This window comes from Protopterus annectens, chromosome 9.part0 (genome assembly GCF_019279795.1).
Source record: "Protopterus annectens isolate FY-2018-M chromosome 9.part0, PAN1.0, whole genome shotgun sequence".
Taxonomy (NCBI): domain Eukaryota; kingdom Metazoa; phylum Chordata; order Ceratodontiformes; family Protopteridae; genus Protopterus; species Protopterus annectens.
In genome coordinates this window covers 1,944,881,731-1,944,899,271 of record NC_056743.1, presented here as the reverse complement: position 1 = coordinate 1,944,899,271, position 17,541 = coordinate 1,944,881,731, and the positions used below count along the sequence as shown (strand labels likewise).

Genomic DNA, 17,541 nt, shown 5'->3' with positions numbered 1-17,541 from the left:
AGCTAGGCACTTTGTAAACAGTCTTGGGGCACTGGATAAGCTATTGCCTTTTGCAGGACCCAAGGAATCCAGATTTAACCATGTCTGGATGACATCCTTATAGCACAGCCAGTAGATTCCCTCTTAAGACAACTTCACTATGTCCCTACTACAAAGTCTAGGGTTCACCCCAAACCTCAAGAAGTCCTCCCTGAACCCAGACAGGGACAAGATATTCCTAGGTTGCAGAATCAATACAAAACGAATGAAAGCCTTTCTCCCACAGGACAAGGTTATATCTCTAACTTCCCACTTCCAGGAAGTCTTACTGTCCCAGACAGTCACTGCAAGGCAATTCTTTCGACTCCTGGTGTTGATGGCAGCAACCATTCCCATGCTACCATTGGCCAGAATGCATATGCGAAAACTGCAATGGTACCTCAAAAATATCTGGTCACAACACAAGTGTCACTTGGAACAAGTTTCCCCCTTCTTCCATGTTTAAAGAAGGAAATCTTTTAGTGAATCCAACAAGTACAACTAAACCCGGGGCTTCCTCTGCAGCCCCCTCAACCCACACAAATATTGCATGCAGATGCCTCAGTCTCAGGTTGGGGAGCCACCTTGCACTCAGAGTCCAAGATCAGTGCCAACTTCCCATAAAAACCAAAAACATCAATTTAAGGGAGATGACAGCAGTTCGTTTAGCTCTACAGACCTTCATACCCCTACTGCTATCAGGTCCTCTTCTTATCGTGACTGACAATACCATTGTAATGTGGTACATCAACAAACAGGGAGGTACCAAGGCATACCAATTGTGCAGGCTAGCCCTACTAATTTGGAGCCTAGCATCCCAGCACAACCTATCCCTGCAAGCCAGCTACATCCCTTTGCAAGACAAACAAGCAAGCAGACCTCCTGAACAGAACATCCTCTCCACGACACGAATGGATGCTGGACAGGACGGTCTTCCTAGACATAGCCCACTGGTGGGGCACTCCACAAATAGACCTATTTGCCCCCCCCCCCCCCAGAACAGGCAGCTGCAGACCTTCTGTACAAAGACTTACTCCCCCCAAGCCTGGAGAGTAGACGCCTTCAGTTTCACTTGGGAGGGGAAGTTCCTTTATGTCCTCCCCCCCCCCCCCTTCTGTCTGATTCAGAAAGTCCTTCTGAAAAGCAGGAAGGACAAACCAAAAATCTTACTAGTGACCTCCCTACTGGCCAAGGCAGCACTGGATCCCCCTTCTATACAATTTAGCCAAGGGCAATCGCTGCAAGTTTACCCCACAAGGTGGACCACCTGGCACAAGACAAAGGAACTCTCCTGCACCCACACTTGCAAATGCTTTCCCTGACTCTGTGGGTGATAAATTGCTAACCTCATTCAGACACCACTACTCTGAGGATGTGCCATCAGTCCTGAGGGAGGCCAGGAAACCCACTACTAGAAAATCATACCTTGCTAAATGGAAAAGGTTTACTCAGTGGTGTCTGGGACAGGAAAGGGACCCTTACGAGTCTGACATCCCTCTAGTCCTCTCATATATGTGTGTCAACTTATAAAGGATGGACTTTCTTATTCAGTGAAAGTACACCTCTCCACGTTATCAGCCTGCTTACCTCTGGAGCCTCCCTTTTTAGCCAGGCTACATGTGAAACTTTTCCTTAAAGGGGTCTTACACATCAGACCACCTAAGAAGAAGCCTATCCCTCCTCCATGGGACCTGAACTTCATCCTGGAAAAACTCACCCAGCTCCCCTTCAAACCAGCTAATACAGCCTCTCTACAGTTTTGTACTTGGAAAACAGTACTGTTAGTGGCTATTTTCTCTGCCAGAAGGGTTTCCGAGCTGCAAGCCTTAATGGCATGCTCACCTTACACCATTTTTCATTAAGACAGGGTCACACTAAGAACTAACCCCTCCTTCATGCCCAAGGTAGTCAGTGACTTATCTCTAAATCAATCCATTCACCCACCCAATTTTTTCCCCTCTCCCAATAACCAAGGAGGGAGGATACTCCACTCCCTAAATGTCCATAGGCAACTGAGATTATACCTGGACAAGACTAAAGACATTTGGAATCCAAACAACTCTTTATATCTTTCCACCCCAGGTCATTGGCAAGGCAGTCACCAAACAGACCATTGCATCCTGGATTAGAAAGTCAATCTGTTTCTGCTACTCACACCATGGAAACCCCCCTCCAGTTGGGGTTAAGGCACACTCCATAAGAGCAGTGGCCACTTCCAAAGCCTTCCAAAAAGGCATGGACACAGCTTCCATTATGGAAGCCGCTACATGGTCCACTATCCACACTTTCACCAAACATTACAAATGAGATCAAATCTCCAAAGCACAAGCAGGATTTGCCAGGGCAATCCTACAAGGCTTTGTGGAATCATCTTTTGCATCCGCCACCCTTTCATCAGACTAAGCTGTGGTACTCTCCCACACCAAGAATACTGCAACATAGGAATAGAAGTACATAAGAATAGTTGTGTAAAATCTTACCATAACCATAGATGTCCTTCTCTTCTATGTTGCAGTATTCCTTCCACCCACCATTCCCCCGCAGAGACTGTCATTCTGTTCCCTGATTCCTCTCTCCATTATGGAAGAGAACCAGTGCCTTTTACATGTCACCTTTGGCAGCCTGTCCTGTTGGGCCATCTACTTTACCTGCTTGGCTTCAAGTTCTGAGGATTGTGCGTGCAGACATCACATTTAAGGTCCCTGGTTTATGGCCCTAGGTGTGACATCCCATACAGCTGCAACAGCCAAGCTGAAGCTTTTGTATAGGAGCTGACATACAAGTTGCTTGAAGGCAGGAAATCCCTCACCAAGAATACTGCAACATGAAAAAGGACATCTATGGTTCTGGTAAGATTTTAGATAGCTGCTATTTATTTGCCTAGGCCAAGAACATGACCTCTTGTCCCATTTGCCAATCCTTCATTCCCAAAGACACTCAGAAGCCGTCTGGCCACCCTTAATCTTTACTTAGAAAACCAGAGGCTAAAATGTTAGCTCTTCGGGTGGATCCCGAATAGGCCGCCCAGGCAGAGCCGCCACACAAAAAGCCCAAGATGTCATGGCCTACTACTTCTGCCCCTCTGCCATCTTCTGATTTAGGAGATGAGTAGACGTCTGTTAAAGCAGTCTACTTAGACTCTCCTCGAGAAAGCTGCTTCAGAAGTAACGGCTGGCATGTCCACGGAGGCAACTCTGATGTTGGTCCCTACTGATGTCTAGGGGGAACCAGGCCTCGCCGGACACCTGACTGTGATACCACTACCTGAAGCCCCAGCTCAAACTCAGGCCCCTGAAACTAGGCCTTCTACCAGGACTACTACTCTAAAAAGGGAAACAAAAAAGCAAACCTCTCCCTTCCTCTGCTGAGGGATTACCTGACTGGCAATCCTTCACTCGCTCCTTGATGCAGGCCATCATGGCTTAGGCCCTCGGCCCTTTCACTCTCCACCATTTCTGATGTCTTTCTCTTCCAATGTTGCAGTATTCTGCATATGGGTTTATCCCTTCAGTCTTGCGTACATATGGCCAATATCCAAAAGCTTTCAGTCCCTCTGTGGTGCGTCAGATGTGGACGAGATTTTGTGGGCCATAAAGGTGACTGCATGCTCCAGCCCTCAGAACTTTTTAGCCGCCAGTCATACGCTAGGTGTACTGTTACTGCTGATGTCTGTTACCGCTGATGTCTTCGTTATTCAGATAAGTACCGCGTTTGGGAACCTTTTTTTTTTTTTTTTTTTTTTTCCCAGTCCTAATTTTGATTATTGCTTGTTAATGTTATCCAGAAAGGTTAAGTGTCAGTGTGGATGCCAGATCCCTCATAAGGACGCCCACGATATGTGCCGTTTCTTTTAAGAAAATCTCAATACCATAAGGCCTGCCCTATTTGCCAGGCATTCGTACTGAAAACTTTGCTGTGTCTGTTGCATACTTTAAACGTATACCTTGCGAACCAACGTTTGAAACCTCTCACGCTTAGGATGGCGGGCTCTTCTGATGTCCCCATAGAACTGCCAAAAAGGCCAGGACCTTGCAGCCTTCAGTTACTGCTGAGCCTCTTCCAGCCGACTCCCAACCGGTGGCTGACATGGGCCTGGTTTCAGGATCGGGTTCCAGATCCGCCACTTCGGAGGTCGCAGGTACCTCCAAGGATGCCACACCTTCCACAGGCGAGAGCACGTCCTGTGAGGCTATTCCGGTGCCGCTAGCTGACGCCGGGGGGGGGGGGTGCAAGTGTTTCATGGGGAGTCATCTGAGCCTTCCAACCTATTGCAGTCACCGGTTTCCAGACAGATGTCCACTGCCCCTCTAAAAAGGAGAGAAAAGAGAAAGCAAATTCCCCCTCTTCAGAAAGCATGCCTGATTTGGCAAGCTTTCAGCCAGAGTAATTTCAGTGACTTCATGACACCTACTTCTGCCTACACTTCTACTAAGCCCTAGGCCTCTGCCTGCAGATTAAGCTCCCAGGGAAGAGGAGATCCTTTCAGATTCCTCTGAGGAATCTTTCCTACAACTCCCATTTCTCTCCACACTTGGGATACGGCTCCCGAAAGGAAGAGTCAGTAGACCCCGATTCTCCAGTGGAAGACCTGACCTTCAGCGAGACGATTAGGATGAAGGAGCACTTTAAATAGAATTCCTCGGAAATGTCTTGAGGTACAAAAAAGGTACTACGACCTCATTCAGATGGAAACCCATATCCCGTCTGCTGTTCCTCCCATCCTCCCTGCCTTCCAAGATGCCTTTCTTCGGCATCTCTGAACCCTGACTCTTAGCCTCATGCCCCACGCAGGCTTTGTAGTCTTTACAAAAGTACTCAACACTGCTAAGCATCTGATAAAGTGCCCACCAGCTGACCCAGCCACCGTTTCTGTTGCCACTGACAAAGCCACTAAACTCTTGCTTACTATCACCATTCTCTCATCTGACAAGGACAGTAAGACAATGGAAAGATTAGGCAAAAAGATTTATACTTCTGCTACTTTAGCTTTCAGAGCCACAAACTATCAGACCCACATGGCCAAGTACACCTTATCTGTTTTATAATCTGCTACCAAACATTTGACAGATATCCCAGACTCCCCTGCCAAAGCATCACTGTCCTCTCTCCTGGCTCTCACATCCCAGGTCACCAGACACTCCAAGTGTAACCGTGATGCTGCTGAATCCTCTGCCAGGTCAGCAGCATCAGCATCTGCCTTACGCAGATACCTCTGGCTTCGCCTACAACTCTTGCAAGATTTCAGGCAAAGCTCACTGATTCCCCCCGGACAATGCTGCACTTTTTGGCTCAAAGGTTGCAGAACTCTTCAAATCTCTGCAGCAGAAAGGAAGAGATGCAGGACCTTCAACATTTATTGGTTTCACCAGTCTCTAAGTTTCACATGAACTACCCTTCCCAAAACAGTTTTTTAGGAAGCACTTCCGGCCCACTCCTCCTCCTAGACCTCGTCCACCAGAAAACCTCTTCCACCTAGAGCATCCACTGCCTCTAGCCAGAGAACTCCCTTTCAGGACAGGGCAGGTAACATCTGACTACCTGCCAGTCCCCCCCCAACCTCCTACTGTACCTCTGTCTGATGCTCTCCCTCTTTGGGCCCTCCTCACTAAAGCAAGTGGGTTCTGTCCATCCTCCAAAATGGCTACTTCATGTCATTGCTCTCCCCTCCTGTATGGCAGAGCATTTCTTGACCCTTTACACAGCTGATGCACCTCTTACAACCCGAATTGCAGACACTTAAACCAGAACACCATAGAGTCCGTTCTCTCCTTTGCAAAAGGAAGGTTTCTATTCAAGGCTCTTCCTTTTCCTCAGGAAAGACTGACCATGGGCACCCATCCTAGACCTCTCCTACCTCAATATCTTCCTAAAGTCCCTACCTTCAAAATGCTTACCCTACCAGCCCTTTTCCCCCTGATTTATCACACAGGGATTCATGGCTACATTAGACATAAAAGATGCTTATCGCCACGTCCCAATCAGGCCCTCCCACAGGAAATACTTAAGATTCTTGGTGGGCTCTTTTCATTGGCAATTCTCTGCCTTGCCCTTTGGGCTTTCCACCGCACCCAGTGTCTTTATCAAATGCTTAGCACCTGTGGAGGCTTACTGCAAGACAAAAGGAATACAGATATTCCCCTACCTGGACGACATGCTGATCCAGGCTCCCAGCCAGCAAATACTGCAAGGGCACATCCACTTTGTGGTGGCCTTACTGCAGTCTCTGGGATTCCAGATTAATCTGCCAAAATCCCATCTTCAACCAACTCAGGACATTGTGTTCCTAGGGTGCAAAATACGCTCAGATCTCATGGAGGCATACCTACCACCTCCAGAAGAGAGCTCCTTTGTCAGAAAATCTCCTCCAGGTACTTTATTCTACAGAGCTGACTGCAAGGCAGTACATCAAGCTACTGGGCTACATGGTAGCCACGATACCCATGCTGCCTTTAGCAAGGCTACACATGTGGAAGCTGCAGTGGTACATCCACTCAGTCTGGAAGCAATGCAACCAGCCTCTAGAGCACATTCTACCTCTTCTACCTTGTCTAAAAAAAGGAAGTACTATGGTGGTTGGATCAGGTACAGCGCAACCCAGGCCTCCCACTCCAACCACAACCCACTCAGGTCATGCACACAGACGCCTCAGACCTGGGATGGGGAGCCACCCTCAGACACTGACAGGTGCAGGGACTGTGGCCAAATCACCTAAAATCAGAACACCTAAACACCTGGGAGATGAGCGCAATTCTACCCTTCCAGGAATTTAAACCATTCATTCTACAGGGGACTCTTCTGATGTACACAGACAACACAACTGTACCGTGGTACATCAACAAACAGGGAGGGACCAAGTCCTACCTGCTCTGCAGTTTAGCCCTTTTGGTATGGGAATTGGCTACCTCACAATGAATCTTCCTGCAGGCAGCCTACGTTCCCTCTCTCCACGACAAACAGGCAAATTATTTGAGCAGGATCAGCACAAACAACTACAAATGGATGCTGCACAGAGATGTATTTCTGGATCTGGTCCTCAGGTGGGATATACCCCAAATAGATCTGTTTGTCTCCACTATCAACAGGCAGCTTCCTGGCTTCTGCACCAGAACCACAGGGACTGGCAACAGATGCCTTCTCAGTTTCTTGGAAGGGGGAAATATCTGTGTGCATCCCCCCCCCCTTCCCACTCATTCAGAAGGTCCTCTTGTTGGTGAGTCCCTACTGGCCCAGACAGCATTGATTCTCCTTACTCCTACATTTGTCCAAGGGTAGTCACCACAAGTTTCCTCCCAGGGTGGACCTCTCACAGCACAAGGGATCACTAATTCATCCACAGTGGCAGCTCCTGCACCTGACACTGTGGCTTATAGGATTCTGATCCCCTTCAGACACCTTTGCAATGAGGACATGCTAAATTTGTATTTAGAGAATCAACGATTAAAACGTCTTACTCTCAGGATGGATCCTGAGTCAGTCAGCCCCTTATGAGCAACCAAGGAAGAAGGCAAAGGTTTCCAGGCCTACTCCCAATGCCGCTCCCCCATCGGATGTCCCACCGACTACCAATATAGGGGCCAAGGAACCCTTGGTCAGCTTTGATGGTTCCACTGGAAGGGGCCATTACTGCAGCCACAGAGAGCATGTCTGCAGAGTCATCCAGACGCCAACCACAACAGACGTTGAGGGGGAACCATTGGTTGGTTGGCCGACAGAGACCTCTCCTGCTCCACCCAGGCCTCTGTCTCTAGACCTACTAAGCCAACGCCAACAAGGAAAAAACAAAAGACAAAACACTTGAAGCCTATGAATCAAGGAACTCCAGATTGGCAGTAGTTCAATTCTTTAACGCAGGACTTTATATCCCCAGACGAGGACTCCATTGAGGGAAATTCCCCACCAGAGAATATTACCTTTGGGGAAGCTATTTCAAAACTGAGAGTACTTCAGGTGGAATACTATCTTGATGACAGATACCCAGAAAATATTTTTTGAACTTTTGCAGCTTGAGTCCGTCTCCTTCAGCTATTCCTCCAGTGCTTCCAGCCTTCTTGGATCCCTTTAATTCAGTCTCTAAGAATCCATACTCTCAACCTCCTGCCCCTAAAAGGACAGCTAGGTTTTACAAAGTGCTTGGTGAAACCTCCCCTGGCAGACCCAGCAGTTATTGCTGTCCCCAGACACAGTCTAGGCAATTGCCTTCTGCTTCACTTTTTCACACAAATTAAGATCGTAAAACCATGGACAGAATGGGTAAGAAGTTATACACTTCCTCTACCCTGGCCTTCAGGGCCATCAATTACCAAACCCACATGGTTAAATACGCCCTGGACCTGGTCTCCCAGGCTTCCACCTCAGACTGTCCAACCAAATCTGACTTTGCATCACGCTATTTGGTAAAGTTATGATGCAGCAGAGGCCTCAGCCAGATCTGTTGCCTCTGCATCTGACTTGCACAGATCTTACTGGTTTCGCCTACAACCTCTACCAGAGGATTTTAAATTCAAAATCATGGATGCTCCCCTGGACCACAACCTTTTATTTGGGAAAAATTCAGCAGAACTTTTCAAAACCTTCCAAGAGAAAAGCAAAACTGCAGGACAATTAAGCATCTGCCGGTGTCCCCCTTCCATAGATATTACAGGTGCTATCCAGCTAAAACTTCCTTTGTCAGAAGGACTCCCTCAGTGTCACGTCCTTCCTCCTCTAGTCCTCATAGGGAATCCAGGAGACTGCCTTACTCCAGACCTCCCAACTCTCAGCCCCCAGACAAGCAGCCCTTTCCAGACAGAGGAGGCCCCACTTCAGTTGACTGTCTTGCTCAACTGCCTCTGTCCGCCTGCCTTTTACCCACTGCCTCCCCTTCTGGAAAAACATCACCCCAGATCTTTGGGTTCTTTCCATCATCCAAAAAGGATATTTTCTATCCTGGAAGGAAAAACCAAAAAGCATCATTTTCCTCCAAAAAATCAGCTTCATCTGTTCCCCCTCATATTGAAAGAACTCCTGACTCTAGGAACTATAGAACCATTTCCCACAGGACAGGAAGGACAAGGCTTCTATTACCGTCTATTCTTAGTTCCCAAAAAGGATGGCCCTTGCAGGCCAATCTTGGATTTATCCTACCTGAACTTGTTCCTAAAGGTTCCCTCCTTCAGGATGCTCCTCCCTTCAAACTCTTCTACCCCTCATTCCACCACAAGCCTTCATGGTCACTCTGGACCTAAAGGATGCTTACCTGCACATTCCTATCAGGCCCTCTCAAAGGAAGTTTCTGCACTTGCCTGGCCACTCTTCACGCTTTCAGTTTACAGCCTTGCCTTTTGGCTTGTCTGCAGCTCCCAGAGTATTTACTAAGTGCTTGGCCCCAGCCATTGCCTATTGCAGAACCAAGGGAGTCCAAATCTACCTTTAATTGGATGACATTCTCATTCTGGCAGAATCAGTCCACCATACAAAACTCGTCTCAAGTTCACCATGACTCTCCTTCACAATTTGAGCTTCACCTTCAACCTACAGAAATCCTCTCTCCTTCCTTAGCAGGATAAAGTTTTCCTAGGCTACAGGATCAGAACAAACCTGGTGAGATCCTTTCTCCTACCAAAGTGCAGTCTCTCTCCACCCATTTTCAAAGCCTACTTTCATAATCACATCTCTCTGCAGACAATTTCTGCAAGTCCTAGGTCTCATGGCAGCTACTATTCCCATGCTCCCATTAGCCAAGATGCACATGAGAAAATTCCAGTGGTACCTAAAGAATGTGTGGTCTCAGAGCCAACACTTATTTCCCTTCTGCCCTGCTTTAAAACGGAACTGAAGTGATGGATTCAGCAAATCTTACAGAACCAGGGCATACCTCTTCAACTCCTTCCACCACTCAATTCATGCACACAGATGCATCCGACTTGGGGTGGGGGGCAACGTTAAAGGACTTCAGGGTATAACAGCGTTTGACCCCTGCAAAAGCAACACAGTGTCAAAGAAAGTCTTGCTGGCTGTAAAAGCTTTCCTTCCCATCTTGCAACCATGTGGTACCTTGACAAACGAAGGTGCACCTTTGTACCAGTTTTGCCAGAGAACCCTACAAATCTGGGATCTGGCAGCCAATCACAACCTTTTCCTGCAGGCCTCTTACATCCCCTCTCAGGAAAGCAAACACCCTGACTTACTCAGCAGAACAGCCTCTCAACACAAATGGATGTTGCACAGAGAAACCTTGGACATTGCCCACCAGTGGGGCACACCAAGTGGATCTGTTTGCCTCCACCCAGAACAGACAACTAAACAAGTTCTGCACCAGGGATCAGACTCAACTAGTCTTGAGGGTGAATGCCTTCAGCTTTCCATGGAAGGGAATGTTCTTGTACACCTTTCCTCCCTTCCCCCTAATACAAAAGGTCCTTAAGATCAGGAAGGACCAACCAAAAATCTTGCTGGTAACTCCCTATTGGCCAAGGCGACACTGGTTCCCCCTTCATTCCCTACCCAAGGGCAATCACCACAAGTTACCCCACAAGGTGGACCTACTAACACAACAAAATGGATCTCTCATTCATCCCCAGCTGCTTCTGCTGCATTTAACTCTTTGGGTGATCAACTTCTGATCCCTTTCAGACAACATTACTCAGAGGACGTGCTCTCAGTCCTTAGGGAGGCCAGGAAACCAACTACTAGGAAAAAGTATTTGTCTAAATGGCAGAGATTCTCAAGATGGTGGTCCATTAAGGACGGGAACCCTTTACAGGCAGAGCCCTCACTTGTCCTTGGCTGTATATACGAGCTCATTAAGCAAGGACTAGCATATTTTTCAGTACAAGTTCACCTTTCTGCCATTTCAGCCTGCTTGCCTTTACAGACACCACTGCCTTCCAGACTGGACGTTACATTTTTCCTGAGAGGGGACTTGCATATCAGACCAGCAAGAAAACCCATCCCTCCTCCCTGGGACCTCAATTTTGTGCTGGAAAAACTCACCTTACCTTTTTTTTGAGCCAGCACAGCTTCTCTACAAATGTGCACATGGAAACCATTCTTTTAGTGGCCATTGCCTCCTCTGCTAGGAGTGTGTCTGAACTACAGGCCCTCATGGCCTGTCCTCCTTACACCACCTTCCACAATGACAGGGTGACCTTGTGCACAAACCCTTTCTTCATGCCCAGAGTGGTGAATGAACTATCCTTAAACCAGTCCATTCTCTTACCTACCTTCTTCCCCTCTCCAACTAATGCAGCAGAGAGGATCCTTCATTCCATAGATGTGCACAGACAACTGAGATTCTACTTAGACAAAATGAAGTCCTTCAGAAAATCTGACCAGCTCTTCATCTCTTTCCACCCCAGGGCTCTAGGTAGGGCAATCTCCAAAATAAACCATTTCCTGTATTCCCTCCAGTAGAGCTCTTTTGAGTGTGTACCTTTAACTCCTAGTGGGCATGGCTTCAGCATTTAAAAATTGAAGTTATCACCTTACATTTTTAACAAGTACCCATTGACAGAGGTCATATATCAATACAATTGTGTTTGCTATCATGTATGCTTCAAGATAAAATTTTCTGATACCTTGTATGTAACATGGTTTTGGAATTATTAATGCAAATATGAACAGGCAATATTTGACGCCTAGAGGAGCAGTAGGGTGTAACTGCAGAAACGCCTGGAGACATCACTCGGCTGTAATGAGTTAAATCAGGAAATCCATTTTGTTCTGCTGCTCACATCATGGCAAACAATTGCCTCAAGGAGTTGAGGCTCATTCCACTAGAGGCATGGCTACCTCCAGGGCCTTTCTTAGAGGGCTGGGCACAGCCTCCGTCATGGAAGCAGCTACCTGGTCTACAGTTCACACTTTCACAAAACACTACAACCTAGACCAGGGCTCCAGGGCCAGAGCAGGATTTGCCAGGGCAATCCTGCAGGGATTCTTGGAATCCTCTACCGCCTCCCTTCACTCCTAGCTGTGGTACTCTCCCACAGTATGAATACTGCGACATAGAATAGTTGTGTAAAATCTTACCATAGCTGTCCTCTTCCATGTTGCAGTGTTCCGTCCCACCCTCCAATACCTCTTTTTTCTATCTCTACTGGATGGTTGGTCTTTGACCTCTGTATCCACTCCCTACAGGCTAATCTGTACAGCCCTTCAGGGACATTTGCTCCTTAGCCTGAACTTGTTCTTACGTACACCTTATCCTAGGCTTCAAGTTTAGAGGTCTGTCTGTGCAGACTTCACATTTATGGTCCATGGTTTGTGGCGCTGAGTGTGATGTCCCACGCACCTACAGTAGCCAGGCTTAAGCTTTTGTATAGGAGCCCATGTCGAGTCGCTTTAGGTGGGAAATCCCACAGTGTGAAGGACATCTGTGGTTATATTAAGATTTTACACAACTAATCTTTTGGTTTAGTTGCCTCACTTGTACCATATTAAACCACTTTGGAAAAAATATGCACTGCAGAGTACTTTGAGAGTGATATGATCAGTTTTTCATCTTGATGAAAAACTGAAATGTAGTTTTGACAGGGATAATGCTTTTGGGAGACTAAATTAAGTTTAATGTGCACTGTGGGGAGGACAGCTTATATTATCAACTTGTTTTTCTCCCCTCAGATTCTTCATGGGTTCAGAGACCAGGTTGGAGAAGAGAACTGGCAGCAGTTTTCAGAACAGTTCCCACCTCTGTTAAAAGATAGACTTGCAACATACTACGGCGTATAATGAGACTGCTGGGAGCTTGATAGGTAAGGCATGCTCATTAAACAAGTGTTACATACTGCAAGTTAATTACTAACACTTCTGCTTGGATAAGTCGTGCAGTAGCTCAAAGTTTGTCTGCTTTACTCTGCTGCTCAGTAATACCTTGATAAGCTATTTTATTTTTGTTTTTTGTGCATGCTTTGGGGGGGGGGGGTAGTGAGGAGTCACTCCCTTGCCGGGTCTGACCTGAGTTTTTGCTGTAGGAATACTTTGTCACTGGACAGTGTTGTGTATGATGAAACAATTTTGTAGCGGTTTTTGGTCAGTGGCTCATAGTTTTGTATTGTATGTGTGCTTCCATATTTCACCTATTTTAGTGTTGCAGTAGGATCAACTTGTCTGTGGTGTCTTGCTCAAATTGAACTAAATTCAAAAGTGGCTTGCCTTGTAGAGAGCTCACTGCAAAGGTGCAGTCCAAACATGAACTCCTACAGCTGTGTGCATCATGCCAATGTTTTTTGCAACCTGCAGAGGTCTGTTTTGTCACTCACTAATGTATTCCATGCCTCTTAAAGCATTAATGTATGTATCCCCTGTAGCCGGGAAGGGGGATAAATAGTCTGTAAGCTCTTGACCAGTTGTTTTTTAGTGTTGTGAGCTGTTACTACAGCTTTGCAGAGCTCTCCTTTATAGGAAGAAAGCCTCTTAGTGGTTTCTGATGTAGCTCACAATGGAACATCCTTGGGATGATTTCTTTCAGTCTCCCAACAGTTGTGCTGCTTGGCCTTAACAGCACTTTGTAATTTTCTCATTTTGGTATTGCAAGTAGTTTTATATTTTTCAAAAACGGACAAGTGTTTGTGGTCATAGATGTGATCTGGCACATATGGTCTGGAAACAAATGCCTTCACTTGGGCAAGACAGGAGGCCTATGTGAAGCAGGGTGCAGTTTTAAATAACTCATCTGAGAATAGAGGCCCTCTGAAAACTATTGGGTTTTCTGGTTGTAACACTTCATTTAGGCGAGATGTTCTTCGTGTTTCACTGTTGCAGTCATCACATTTGGGTTATCTGCTTGCAGTAGCCCTCAGTCGGCCTGATTATCAAAGTCTTGGGTCCTGCATCGGTTGCTGTCTCATCTTCCATGACGTCCGGTAGTCTGGGTATAAAGCATGTAGCCGACACCATTACATCCGTCTTTCTTGCTGTGTGGTGCCCGAAGCAGAAGCGGTTTGCAAGTGCCGGTCGGCCAACTCCTGAAATTTTCGTTTTTGAGTTTCAGAATCGAAGTCAACTAAGCTAAGTACCCCATTGGGGGACCTTTTTCTTGCTCTAAACCGATGTCAGTAAAAGTTACCAATTGTATTTCTTGTGGAAAGCAAATACCTCAAAGATTTTCATTCGTACTGCATTCTTTGCTTAGGCCCAGACCACGAGGTACCTCACTGTCGGTTTTGTGCCTTATTCAAACCTCGAACTATTCGTCGTCTGTTCATTTACACTTCTAAATATTTTGGTACTCCATTCAGTTATCCAGAAATGGCTTCAGTAAGCCACCCGACTACCGACATTCCGAAAAAACGCAACGATAGACAGACTGCTTAGGTCCAAAGCTGCTGACGATGCTTCTCCTACGCTAGTCGCCAGTACTCAGTGAGGTGCTTTCGCAGCCCCTGATACCTGCTACTTCAGATTCATAGCCCTCTACTGAGACCCATTTGGAGTCCGGTATGCCGCGAGATGCTTCCTCGACTGTGGAACCTGCAGATGTCTCTACCTTGGATGTGTCCGGAGCCGCTCTGCAGGCACCGGCTTCTGAGGGTGTATTCAGGCCTACTGACTTGCATAATAAACCGACACCATCTTCTACTTCAAGGCCTAAAACTCGATCCATGCCTAGAAAACTGAAGCCCAGACCGCATGGTCAGGCCCCTATGCCTAAAGAAGAAATAAGAATGGCTGAAGACCTTAATACTCTAGTCAGGGGAAGCCACCCTTCCCCCTCTGAGACCTTGGGACTGATTCTTCTGATCAGGGCTCTGAAATTTCTGTTTCCTCTGATGACCAGGATTTATCCTTATCTGCTTATGAGGATTCTGATGCAGGAGAACTCCATTCCCTCTGCTTCCCCTCCATAGGATTTCTCTTTTGGTAAAACCTTGCATACTCTTAGTGAGCATTTTCGCTGGGAAAGCCACGATTACTCTGACTCCAAAAAGAGGCATAGGGATTTCTTACTCCTGCCCCAATACAGGCCTTTAGCTATACCTCCTGTACTGGACATTGTTGATGCCTTCTTGGAATCTAGCCTGGCCCCTGACCCTTTACCTCCTGCTCCCTGAAAACCTGGTAGGTATTTCAGGGTTCCTGATTCTCACAAGTTCCTTTTTAAAAATCCTACTGCGGATCCTGAGACCATTTCACAGGGACCCAAGGGCATTAAGGCTACTACTGCCAAAAATCCTACCCCCTCTGATAGAGATTCCAGGGCACTGGATAGATGGGGTAAGAAGGTATACACTTCTGCAACCTTTGCCATTAGGGCCTTAAACTGCCAGTTTCATATGTTAAAGTATCAGCAGCATATTATTGGATTGCTTAAACAGAAATTGATGTTTATTCCTGACTGTGCTGAAAATAGATTTACAGGATTTAATGCATTCTGCTGAACAAGTTGGAAAACATACTTTGCAATGTGGTTTTGATTCATTAGAGGCATCTTGCAGGGCTGCTGTCACTGGGTCTGTACTTAGAAGGCATGCTTGGCTTAAGGAGCAATCTTTGCCATATCATGTTAAGGCTAAATTGCTGGATGCTCCCTAAAACCAAGACCGACTGTTTGGCAACAAAGCGGAAGTACTTCAATAGATGGAGGAAAAAGCTAAATCTATGCAAACTGTTAAAGATTTCCTGCAAGTATAGCTTCCCAGATTTAGTAGGCATTGGCCCTGTAAGAATTGGTCCTTTCCTGCCTCTTCCAGGCCTTCAGTCCAAATCCAGAACGAGCAGGACACCCAGGCTGCAGTCCCAAAAGGACTCACAGGACTAAGTGGGGGGCTCCCACTTCCAAAGCAGGAAGTAGTAAGACTCCTTCCTATGGTAAACTGTCTCAATGGCTTAACTTTAAACCTTCCAAGCCCTGCTCAACTGACTGTTCCTTTAGGGGGAAAGATTGCTCTGCAGGTAAAAAATTGGGAACTCATTACCCAGGACATATGTGTTTTAAATGTAATTTCCCAAGGATACAGATTCCACTTCCACTCCTTACCAACCCCACACGGTTGGCCAAATCTACCCCCAAATCAGTGGGCAGAGGCTCAAAAGCAAGATGTTAGGTAGTCCAATCTCACCTTCATTTTTACATATGGGTTTGGAGCCGATCCTCTGCTCCAACTCGGCCGATTTACAAGCTCGACTTCTGGTTGGCTCGTGGCTAAGCAGGTATCCCATGGTGCAACAGTGCAATCCCCAGATCTCATTTTCCACGTCGACGAGTTCGTATGTGCTTCTCTTGGCTCTGGCCAAGTCCTTTTCAATTCTTTACATTCTTAGTGGATATTGCATATTTAGTGTTATATTAGTGTTATCTTATAGGCCTTTGCCTAAGTTGTCCTTGTGGACATTTTTCACTGTATTAGTTTTAGTATCCTGTGTGCCAGTTAGGCGCCGTTGCGCTTTTTTGCCTAGGTAGAGCGTTTGTTTTGGCGTTTTTGTTTCCTGCTGTTAATCAACAGGGGCTCCTGTTGATTTATTTGTACTGCTCAGACCTTTGTTGGTCACTGTTGAGTTTTAACTTGTTATTGGCGGGGATCCACTAAGGTGGTATTTATAGGATTGCCGTTAACAAAATTTTTCCTGTGTGGTTATACCTGTGTGTGTCTGTGTTAAATACTTGATCTGTTTAGGTTACAAGACTTAGTTTTCTGTTTCACAGGGCTAGGCCCGTTTAACTTCGTCCACGTGTAACTCTTGTATTTGTATTTTTAGACATCTCAAATTTTTTCCTGTGTGACTGAATCTGTGTGTCTGTTAAATACTTGGTCTGTTTAAGTTAGAAGACAGAGTTTTTCTTACACCACGCTAGGCCCATTTAACTTAGAGGACCTAGTCCTTGTGTAACTCTTCTGCAGGGCTAGTCCCGTTTTAGAGGACCTAGTCCTCATTTTTTTCTCTCACTTCCTATCTCTTCTCTGGTTTTGCATGTGTCTGCAATATCTAAGGATAGCAAGGAGCATAAACCCTCTGGGTTCAAAAAATGCATGAAATGCTCCCAGAAAATGTCATTAATGGATGGCCACAGTAGCTGTCTACTGCTTGGGAGCCATCCATTTGTAGGAATCATGCTTTCTCTCCTAGAGTGTTGCAGGAGAGAAAGATCAAGCTGATGCTCAAGAGTCTTCTGAAATCAGCCTTTGAGGAAACCTTATCTAGTTCATCAGCTTCTTCCAAGTCTACAAAATCTCGATCTGAATCCAAACCTAAAGCTTGTGTCTCGGAGCCGCCTTCCAAATTGCCAAATCTGCCTCTTCAACTCCTTAGTCTTCGGAGCCGAAGGAGAGCACCATGGTATCAGAGTCGGTCACAGGTGCTTCGGTGCAGACTTCTGAACCTTTGGAAATAGTTGACTACTGTTCAGAGCCGGTCTATAGAATCCCTACCAGTCTCTTTGCTAATAAAGTCTTCAGTGCCTCCTAGGTCGAGATCCCCTACTTTATCTTCCAGATCTTCCAGGAGCCTTTCGGAAGAAGATGTGGAGAGGGGTAGTACTGAGACTGCTGAAGTAGTCTGCTCTGCCTAAATTTTTGTTGGCTCCGACCCAGTCTGTTCTGGAGCCAC

At 46.5% G+C, this 17,541-nt stretch overlaps 1 protein-coding gene across 1 annotated transcript in view; it reads left to right on the top strand.

The window, feature by feature from the left end:
• The window catches only part of TNPO2 (transportin 2), a gene marked incomplete in the record, with an annotated part of 2,382,582 nt that overhangs the window by 2,217,404 nt on the left and 147,637 nt on the right, over positions 1-17,541 (top strand). Inside the window, 1 exon segment of the mRNA XM_044084755.1 lies at positions 12,619-12,749. Coding sequence (XP_043940690.1) covers positions 12,619-12,726 — 108 coding nt within the window.